This window comes from Oncorhynchus nerka, linkage group LG26, assembly GCF_034236695.1.
Source record: "Oncorhynchus nerka isolate Pitt River linkage group LG26, Oner_Uvic_2.0, whole genome shotgun sequence".
NCBI lineage: Eukaryota > Metazoa > Chordata > Actinopteri > Salmoniformes > Salmonidae > Oncorhynchus > Oncorhynchus nerka.
In genome coordinates this window covers 45,828,764-45,840,109 of record NC_088421.1, presented here as the reverse complement: position 1 = coordinate 45,840,109, position 11,346 = coordinate 45,828,764, and the positions used below count along the sequence as shown (strand labels likewise).

General features: G+C 43.8%; 1 protein-coding gene across 5 annotated transcripts in view; it reads right to left on the bottom strand.

The window, feature by feature from the left end:
• Window positions 1-5,098: 5,098 nt before the first annotated feature.
• LOC115116770 (medium-chain acyl-CoA ligase ACSF2, mitochondrial-like) overlaps window positions 5,099-11,346 on the bottom strand; it is a 40,004-nt gene continuing 33,756 nt past the window's right edge. For 3 of the 5 annotated variants that reach the window (XM_065010812.1, XM_065010813.1, XM_065010814.1), the window contains exons 15-17: window positions 9,903-10,013; window positions 5,350-5,418; window positions 5,099-5,244 (exon numbers count right to left, since the gene is read on the bottom strand). In XM_065010812.1, the coding sequence (XP_064866884.1) occupies window positions 5,194-5,244; window positions 5,350-5,418; window positions 9,903-10,013 (231 nt within the window). In that variant the 3' untranslated portion in view covers window positions 5,099-5,193. Of the gene's footprint in view, window positions 5,245-5,349; window positions 5,419-9,902; window positions 10,014-11,346 lie in introns of those variants that run through there. The other 2 variants (XR_010461268.1, XM_065010815.1) reach the window with 1 other exon arrangement.

Sequence of the window (11,346 nt, the reverse complement as noted above, 5' to 3'; positions counted from 1 at the left end):
TAATGAGTAATCCATCCATTAATGAGTAATCCATCCATGAATATAATCCATTAATGAGTAATCCATCCATTAATGAGTAATCCATCCATTAATATAATCCATTAATGAGTAATCCATCCATTAATGAGTAATCCATCCATTAATGAGTAATCCATCCATTAATGAGTAATCCATCCATTAATATAATCCATTAATGAGTAATCCATCCATTAATGAGTAATCCATCCATTAATGAGTAATCCATCCATTAATATAATCCATTAATGAGTAATCCATCCATTAATGAGTAATCCATCCATTAATGAGTAATCCATCCATTAATGAGTAATCCATCCATTAATATAATCCATTAATGAGTAATCCATCCATTAATATAATCCATTAATGAGTAATCCATCCATTAATGAGTAATCCATCCATTAATGAGTAATCCATCCACATGTTATGAATGGAAAGGTCATGTTGGTGTACTTACAATGTATGTAATCCATTAATGAGTAATCCATTAATAATCTGTTTTCATTAAGGACTATGTGTCTGCTTTAAGGGTTGAGTTAATATAATCTGTTTTCATTAAGGACTATGTGTCTGCTTTAAGGGTTAATATAATCTGTTTTCATTAAGGACTATGTGTCTGCTTTAAGGGTTAATATAATCTGTTTTCATTAAGGACTATGTGTCTGCTTTAAGGGTTAATATAATCTGTTTTCATTAAGGACTATGTGTCTGCTTTAAGGGTTGAGTTAATATAATCTGTTTTCATTAAGGACTATGTGTCTGCTTTAAGGGTTGAGTTAATATAATCCGTTTTCATTAAGGACTATGTGTCTGCTTTAAGGGTTGAGTTAATATAGTCTATGTAAAATGGCCGACTATGTGTCTTCTTTAGAACCACTAATGTTTTCTGTTCATTGCTTGTAGTCCTTCACCAACACACGATTCAACATAAACAATAGATGCCTATACTTTCCAGTCTCAGCCATGTTTAGCTGAATCAGGTTAAAGAGTCCAGCCGGGATCTTAAAAACTACCTGCGTTTTTCAACGTTCCGTTTTGATCTCACACATGGATAAAACACCACCTGTAATGTTCTTCTGCCGGAGAAAGGCACGCTATCCTGACATTCACCGCTTGACCTAGGCTTAATCTGTGTCCAGGAAACTGGCCTTAAAACTGTTCCACCTCTCCCAGAACTCTAGAACTATCATTTGGAGTGCTTGCTTATCACATGGTCTATGATGTGTCACGAACCGGCTCGAAGTTCCTAACAAAAGGGAGACCACGTAGGAATTACAACATATAGTCAACTGAATACAATTAACAATGGTGTGTGTAATCAGTAGTAGTGTGGGTGTTTTGCATGCATACATGTGATAATGCTGGGTGTTGAAAAGGTGCCAAAGCAAACAACATCTATAAAGGTGTCTGCATGGAGTCTCCTCCATGAATGGGGAAATGATGTATACATTTCAATCAGGACTGACTAAACAATACTATTATGTTACTGTATGAATCTTATTATAATCCTAGTACTGAATATAATGTGTGCAATTATAATCAAGAATCAGAACAAAGACTGTCTGTTCCTTGGTAGAAATGAATGAAGTTATCGTCAGACTGGCTAGAATGCTTATCTACACAGGGAGACCTTGGGCTGGTCGTAAATGATCTAAACCGCTAAACCGGTGGTGGACGATGTGGGAAGGCTTGTGAACTATACTGCCATTGTATCAGAGTGGAGGAGGAAGGCTTGTGAACTATACTGCCATTGTATCAGAGTGGAGGAGGAAGGCTTGTGAACTATACTGCCATTGTATCAGAGTGGAGGAGGAAGGCTTGTGAACTATACTGCCATTGTATCAGAGTGGAGGAGGAAGGCTTGTGAACTATACTGCCATTGTATCAGAGTGGAGGAGGAAGGCTTGTGAACTGTACTGCCATTGTATCAGAGTGGAGGAGGAAGGCTTGTGAACTATACTGCCATTGTATCAGAGTGGGAGGAGGAAGGCATTGTATCAGAGTGGAGGAGGAAGGCTTGTGAACTATACTGCCATTGTATCAGAGTGGAGGAGGAAGGCTTGTAACTATACTGCCGTTGTATCAGAGTGGGAGGAAGGAAGGCTTGTGAACTATACTGCCATTGTATCAGAGTGGAGGAGGAAGGCTTGTGAACTATACTGCCATTGTATCAGAGTGGAGGAGGAAGGCTTGTGAACTATACTGCCATTGTATCAGAGTGGAGGAGGAAGGCTTGTATCAGAACTATACTGCCATTGTATCAGAGTGGAGGAGGAAGGCTTGTGAACTATACTGCCATTGTATCAGAGTGGAGGAGGAAGGCTTGTGAACTATACTGCCATTGTATCAGAGTGGAGGAGGAAGGCTTGTGAACTATACTGCCATTGTATCAGAGTGGAGGAGGAAGGCTTGTGAACTATACTGCCATTGTATCAGAGTGGAGGAGGAAGGCTTGTGAACTATACTGCCATTGTATCAGAGTGGAGGAGGAAGGCTTGTGAACTATACTGCCATTGTATCAGAGTGGAGGAGGAAGGCTTGTGAACTATACTGCCATTGTATCATTGTAGTGGAGGAGGAAGGCTTGTGAACTATACTGCCATTGTATCAGAGTGGAGGAGGAAGGCTTGTGAACTATACTGCCATTGTATCAGAGTGGAGGAGGAAGGCTTGTGAACTATACTGCCATTGTATCAGAGTGGAGGAGGAAGGCTTGTGAACAGAGTGGAGGAGGAAGGCTTGTGAACTATACTGCCATTGTATCAGAGTGGAGGAGGAAGGCTTGTGAACTATACTGCCATTGTATCAGAGTGGAGGAGGAAGGCTTGTGAACTATACTGCCATTGTATCAGAGTGGAGGAGGAAGGCTTGTGAACTATACTGCCATTGTATCAGAGTGGAGGAGGAAGGCTTGTGAACTATACTGCCATTGTATCAGAGTGGAGGAGGAAGGCTTACTGCCATTGTATCAGAGTGGAACTGTACTGGAGGAACTATACTGCCATTGTATCAGAGTGGAGGAGGAAGGCTTGAACTACTGCCGTTGTATCAGAGTGGAGGAGGAAGGCTTGTGAACTATACTGCTAACTACTGCCATTGTATCAGAGTGGAGGAGGAAGGCTTGTTGAACTATACTGCCATTGTATCAGAGTGGAGGAGGAAGGCTTGTGAACTATACTGCCATTGTATCAGAGTGGAGGAGGAAGGCTTGTGAACTATACTGCCATTGTATCAGAGTGGAGGAGGAAGGCCTATTGTATCAGAGTGGAGGAGGAAGGCTTGTGAACTATACTGCCATTGTATCAGAGTGGAGGAGGAAGGCTTGAACTATACTGCCTGCCATTGTATCAGAGTGGAGGAGGAAGGCTTGTGAACTATACTGCCATTGTATCAGAGTGGAGGAGGAAGGCTTGTGAACTATACTGCCATTGTATCAGAGTGGAGGAGGAAGGCTTGCCATGAACTATACTGCCATTGTATCAGAGTGGAGGAGGAAGGCTTGAAGGCCATTGTATCAGAGTGGAGGAGGAAGGCAGATTGTGGTGGAGGAGGAAGGCTTGTGAACTATACTGCCATTGTATCAGAGTGGAGGAGGAAGGCTTGTGAACTATACTGCCATTGTATCAGAGTGGAGGAGGAAGGCTTGTGAACTATACTGCCATTGTATCAGAGTGGAGGAGGAAGGCTTGTGAACTATACTGCCATTGTATCAGAGTGGAGGAGGAAGGCTTGTGAACTATACTGCCATTGTATCAGAGTGGAGGAGGAAGGCTTGTGAACTATACTGCCGTTGTATCAGAGTGGAGGAGGAAGGCTTGTGAACTATACTGCCGTTGTATCAGAGTGGAGGAGGAAGGCTTGTGAACTATACTGCCATTGTATCAGAGTGGAGGAGGAAGGCTTGTGAACTGTACTGCCATTGTATCAGAGTGGAGGAGGAAGGCTTGTGAACTATACTGCCATTGTATCAGAGTGGAGGAGGAAGGCTTGAACTATACTGCCGTTGTATCAGAGTGGAGGAGGAAGGCTTGTGAACTGTACTGCCATTGTATCAGAGTGGAGGAGGAAGGCTTGTGAACTATACTGCCATTGTGGGATCAGATTGTGAGTGGGAGGAGGAAGGCTTGTGAACTATACTGCCATTGTATCAGAGTGGAGGAGGAAGGCTTGTGAACTATACTGCCATTGTATCAGAGTGGAGGAGGAAGGCTTGTGAACTATACTGCCGTTGTATCAGAGTGGAGGAGGAAGGCTTGTGAACTATACTGCCGTTGTATCAGAGTGGAGAGGAAGGCTTGTGAACTATACTGCCGTTGTATCAGAGTGGAGGAGGAAGGCTTGTGAACTATGCTGCCATTGTATCAGAGTGGAGGAGGAAGGCTTGTGAACTATACTGCCATTGTATCAGAGTGGAGGAGGAAGGCTTGTGAACTATACTGCCATTGTATCAGAGTGGAGGAGGGACAGTTTAAAACCTATGACGTCACTTTTAGTTTATAACCTGTTGTAAACTGTACCGTGATCAGTACTCTCGAGAATAAACGCTATTGATTGATTTTGAGACTGGCCTCTGTCCGTTTTATGTAAATAAGTATCTTATAAATTCTTAGGAATGGGCAGAGTGTTTAATTGAATTGGTTAAATAAACGTATAGGAATTTAATTCCTTTAACATGATCCTGGGACACACCCGGGCCCAGGTGTGCCCCACGTCGCTGACGACTCTCCTGGCTCCGCCCACCGGCATCCTAATAAGGAAAACGAGAGCAGAGAGAAAGAATACGGCAAACAGAGTGGGAGGGTCGTCACAGATGTCACCCACCTCTACCATGTCACTCTGTCCCCATGTATACAGGTTTGGAACTAAGCATTGGAACTCTGCAATGCTCTGCAACACATTTGTACATACCAACGTCTGGCATTATTACATTATTACAGTTCTATTTATTTCAGATGTCTTTACGGCATGTTTAAAATGAAGAACCTGAGTTTTACTATTGTACATCAGTCCAAGATATTGAAAAATAAGTAGTGAAAGAGTTGTTGCACATCACTCATGAACCGTAACATTGAGCTTAGACTTGATTTTTGCTCTTGGTTTTATTGAAATATAGCAATATATTGCTGTAACAGACACAGAGCCTTTGTAACCAGTCTGTCTAGGTCCCTCTGTCCATCACAGACCCAGCTTCTTCTCCATCTCCTCCCTCAGTTTGATCTTCTGGACCTAGGAAAGGACAAACACAGTGGTGATCAACACAGTCTGTGCTGGTATTAATATCATTAACCTGTATAACCTGATTTGTTGAGTGTTGTCATGAAGCCATCCTACCTTTCCAGAGGCAGTCAGTGGATAGCTGTCCACAAACACCACATAGTGGGGGATCTTGAAGTGAGAAATCTGGAACAAGTATAAACAGTTACGCTTCTCGTTCACATAAGACATGTTGCCGATGCTTGGTAATGATGGACTGACCGAAAGACTAGTTAAAACGACTTCACCTCAGTGGGATAACCATCTGGTTAAAACGACTTCACCTCAGTGGGATAACCATCTGGTTAAAACGACTTCACCTCAGTGGGATAACCATCTGGGATAACCATCTGATTAAAACGACTTCAACTCGGGTGGGATAACCATCTGGTTAAAACGACTTCACCTCAGTGGGATAACCATCTGGTTAAAACGACTTCACCTCAGTGGGATAACCATCTGGTTAAAACGACTTCACCTCAGTGGGATAACCATCTGGTTAAAACGACTTCACCTCAGTGGGATTACCATCTGGTTAAAACGACTTCAACCCAGTGGGATAACCATCTGGGATAACCATCTGGTTAAAACGACTTCACCTCAGTGGGATAACCATCTGGTTAAAACGATTTCACCTCAGTGGGATAACCATCTGGTTAAAACGACTTCACCTCAGTGGGATAACCATCTGGTTAAAATGACTTCACCTCAGTGGGATAACCATCTGGTTAAAACGACTTCACCTCAGTGGGATAACCATCTGGTTAAAATGACTTCACCTCAGTGGGATAACCATCTGGTTAAAACGACTTCAACCCAGTGGGATAACCATCTGGTTAAAACGAATTCAACTCAGTGGGATAACCATCTGGTTAAAAGGACTTCAACCCAGTGGGATAACCATCTGGTTAAAAGGACTTCAACCCAGTGGGATAACCATCTGGTTAAAACGACTTCAACCCAGTGGGATAACCATCTGGTTAAAACGACTGTTAAAACGGTGATAACCATCTGGTTAAAACGAATTCAACCCAGTGGGATAACCATCTGGTTAAAACTACTTCAACCCAGTGGGATAACCATCTGGTTAAAACAACTTCAACCCAGTGGGATAACCATCTGGTTAAAACGACTTCAACCCAGTGGGATAACCATCTGGGATAACCATCTGGTTAAAACGACTTCAACCCAGTGGGATAACCATCTGGTTAAAACGACTTCAACCCAGTGGGATAACCATCTGGGATAACCATCTGGTTAAAACGACTTCAACTCAGTGGGATAACCATCTGGTTAAAACGACTTCAACCCAGTGGGATAACCATCTGGGATAACCATCTGGTTAAAACGACTTCAACCCAGTGGGATAACCATCTGGTTAAAACGACTTCAACCCAGTGGGATAACCATCTGGTTAAAACGAATTCAACCCAGTGGGATAACCATCTGGTTAAAACTACTTCAACCCAGTGGGATAACCATCTGGGATAACCATCTGGTTAAAACAACTTCAACCCAGTGGGATAACCATCTGGTTAAAACGACTTCAACCCAGTGGGATAACCATCTGGGATAACCATCTGGTTAAAACGACTTCAACCCAGTGGGATAACCATCTGGTTAAAACGACTTCAACCCAGTGGGATAACCATCTGGGATAACCATCTGGTTAAAACGACTTCAACCCAGTGGGATAACCATCTGGTTAAAACAACTTCAACCCAGTGGGATAACCATCTGGGATAACCATCTGGTTAAAACAACTTCAACCCAGTGGGATAACCATCTGGGATAACCATCTGGTTAAAACGACTTCAACCCAGTGGGATAACCATCTGGTTAAAACAACTTCAACTCAGTGGGATAACCATCTGGTTAAAACGACTTCAACCCAGTGGGATAACCATCTGGTTAAAACGACTTCAACCCAGTGGGATAACCATCTGGTTAAAACAACTTCAACTCAGTGGGATAACCATCTGGTTAAAATGACTTCAACCCAGTGGGATAACCATCTGGGATAACCATCTGGTTAAAACGACTTCAACCCAGTGGGATAACCATCTGGGATAACCATCTGGTTAAAACGACTTCAACTCAGTGGGATAACCATCTGGGATAACCATCTGGTTAAAACGACTTCAACTCAGTGGGATAACCATCTGGTTAAAACGACTTCAACTCAGTGGGATAACCATCTGGTTAAAACGACTTCAACTCAGTGGGATAACCATCTGGTTAAAACGACTTCAACCCAGTGGGATAACCATCTGGTTAAAACGACTTCAACCCAGTGGGATAACCATCTGGTTAAAACGACTTCAACCCAGTGGGATAACCATCTGGTTAAAACGACTTCAACCCAGTGGGATAACCATCTGGTTAAAACGATAACCAGTGGGATAACCATCTGGTTAAAACGACTTCAACCCAGTGGGATAACCATCTGGTTAAAACGACTTCACCCCAGTGGGATAACCATCTGGTTAAAACGACTTCACCTCAGTGGGATAACCATCTGGTTAAAATGACTTCACCTCAGTGGGATAACCATCTGGTTAAAACGACTTCAACTCAGTGGGATAACCATCTGGTAACCATCTGGTTAAAACGAATTCAACTCAGTGGGATAACCATCTGGTTAAAACGACTTCAACCCAGTGGGAACCATCTGGTTAAAACCATCTGGGATTCTGGTTAAAAGGACTTCAACCCAGTGGGATAACCATCTGGGATAACCATCTGGTTAAACCGACTTCAACCCAGTGGGATAACCATCTGGGATAACCATCTGGTTAAAACTACTTCAACCCAGTGGGATAACCATCTGGTTAAAACGACTTCAACCCAGTGGGATAACCATCTGGTTAAAACGACTTCAACCCAGTGGGATAACCATCTGGTTAAAACGACTTCAACCCAGTGGGATAACCATCTGGGATAACCATCTGGTTAAAACGACTTCAACCCAGTGGGATAACCATCTGGGATAACCATCTGGTTAAAACGACTTCAACCCAGTGGGATAACCATCTGGTTAAAACAACTTCAACCCAGTGGGATAACCATCTGGGATAACCATCTGGTTAAAACAACTTCAACCCAGTGGGATAACCATCTGGGATAACCATCTGGTTAAAACGACTTCAACCCAGTGGGATAACCATCTGGTTAAAACAACTTCAACCCAGTGGGATAACCATCTGGGATAACCATCTGGTTAAAACGACTTCAACCCAGTGGGATAACCATCTGGGATAACCATCTGGTTAAAACGACTTCAACCCAGTGGGATAACCATCTGGGATAACCATCTGGTTAAAACAACTTCAACTCAGTGGGATAACCATCTGGTTAAAATGACTTCAACCCAGTGGGATAACCATCTGGGATAACCATCTGGTTAAAACAACTTCAACCCAGTGGGATAACCATCTGGGATAACCATCTGGTTAAAACAACTTCAACTCAGTGGGATAACCATCTGGTTAAAACTACTTCAACCCAGTGGGATAACCATCTGGTTAAAACAACTTCAACCCAGTGGGATAACCATCTGGTTAAAACGACTTCAACTCAGTGGGATAACCATCTGGTTAAAACGACTTCAACTCAGTGGGATAACCATCTGGTTAAAACGACTTCAACCCAGTGGGATAACCATCTGGTTAAAACAACTTCAACCCAGTGGGATAACCATCTGGTTAAAACGACTTCAACTCAGTGGGATAACCATCTGGTTAAAACGACTTCAACTCAGTGGGATAACCATCTGGGATAACCATCTGGTTAAAACAACTTCAACCCAGTGGGATAACCATCTGGTTAAAACGACTTAAACCCAGTGGGATAACCATCTGGGATAACCATCTGGTTAAAACGACTTCAACTCAGTGGGATAACCATCTGGTTAAAACGACTTCAACCCAGTGGGATAACCATCTGGTTAAAACAACTTCAACTCAGTGGGATAACCATCTGGTTAAAACGACTTCAACCCAGTGGGATAACCATCTGGGATAACCATCTGGTTAAAACGACTTCAACTCAGTGGGATAACCATCTGGTTAAAACGACTTCAACCCAGTGGGATAACCATCTGGTTCAAACGACTTCAACCCAGTGGGATAACCATCTGGTTCAAACGACTTCAACCCAGTGGGATAACCATCTGGTTCAAACGACTTCAACCCAGTGGGATAACCATCTGGTTCAAACGACTTCAACCCAGTGGGATAACCATCTGGTTCAAACGACTTCAACCCAGTGGGATAACCATCTGGGATAACCATCTGGTTAAAACGACTTCAACCCAGTGGGATAACTAACCATCTGGTTAAAACGACTTCAACCCAGTGGGATAACTAACCATCTGGTTAAAACGACTTCAACCCACTGGGATAACCATCTGGTTAACACAACTTCAACCCAGTGGGATAACCATCTGGTTAAAAATGACTTCAACCCAGTGGGATAACCATCTGGTTAAAACGACTTCAACTCAGTGGGATAACCATCTGGTTAAAACGACTTCAACTCAGTGGGATAACCATCTGGTTAAAACGACTTCAACTCAGTGGGATAACCATCTTGTGTTCAATCCCCAGGTGACCTGTTTTTTTCTGTCTCACCTGTCCCTTGCAGAAGTCTCTGATCTCCTCTCTGCTACAGTCCAGTCCCTCCTTCAGTCTGATACAGGCACACACCTGTTCCCCCAACCTCTCATCTCTCACGCCAATCACCTGGGGAGAAAGAGAGGTGGACAGGGAGAGAATATAATCACCTGGGGAGAAAGAGAGGTGGACAGGACAGGGAGAGAATATAATCACCTGGGGAGAAAGAGAGGTGGACAGGACAGGGAGAGAATATCATCACCTGGGGAGAAAGAGAGGTGGACAGGACAGGGAGAGAATATACACACCTGGGGAGAAAGAGAGGTGGACAGGACAGGGAGAGAATATCATCACCTGGGGAGAAAGAGAGGTGGACAGGACAGGGAGAGAATATAATCACCTGGGGAGAAAGAGAGGTGGACAGGGAGAGAATATAATCACCTGGGGAGAAAGAGAGGTGGACAGGACAGGGAGAGAATATAATCACCTGGGGAGAAAGAGAGGTGGACAGGGAGAGAATATCATCACCTGGGGAGAAAGAGAGGTGGACAGGACAGGGAGAGAATATAATCACCTGGGGAGAAAGAGAGGTGGACAGGACAGGGAGAGAATATCATCACCTGGGGAGAAAGAGAGGTGGACAGGACAGGGAGAGAATATACACACCTGGGGAGAAAGAGAGGTGGACAGGACAGGGAGAGAATATCATCACCTGGGGAGAAAGAGAGGTGGACAGGACAGGGAGAGAATATAATCACCTGGGGAGAAAGAGAGGTGGACAGGGAGAGAATATAATCACCTGGGGAGAAAGAGAGGTGGACAGGACAGGGAGAGAATATAATCACCTGGGGAGAAAGAGAGGTGGACAGGGAGAGAATATCATCACCTGGGGAGAAAGAGAGGTGGACAGGACAGGGAGAGAATATAATCACCTGGGGAGAAAGAGAGGTGGACAGCACAGGGAGAGAATATAATCACCTGGGGAGAAAGAGAGGTGGACAGGACAGGGAGAGAATATAATCACCTGGGGAGAAAGAGAGGTGGACAGGACAGGGAGAGAATATGAACACCTGGGGAGAAAGAGAGGTGGACAGGACAGGGAGAGAATATGAACACCTGGGGAGAAAGAGAGGTGGACAGGACAGGGAGAGAATATAATCACCTGGGGAGAAAGAGAGGTGGACAGGACAGGGAGAGAATATCATCACCTGGGGAGAAAGAGAGGTGGACAGGACAGGGAGAGAATATAATCACCTGGGGAGAAAGAGAGGTGGACAGGACAGGGAGAGCATATACACACCTGGATACACTGGAATCAGAAAACTGACCCAACCATACCTACTGTTGACATCTGTGTATGGACATCATATGGTGATATGAGTATTGAGAAATGAAGACAGGAAATGAAAGGTTCTGGTACTAACATTTCCTGGATAGATTTGTGTAACTTGGTTGTAATGGT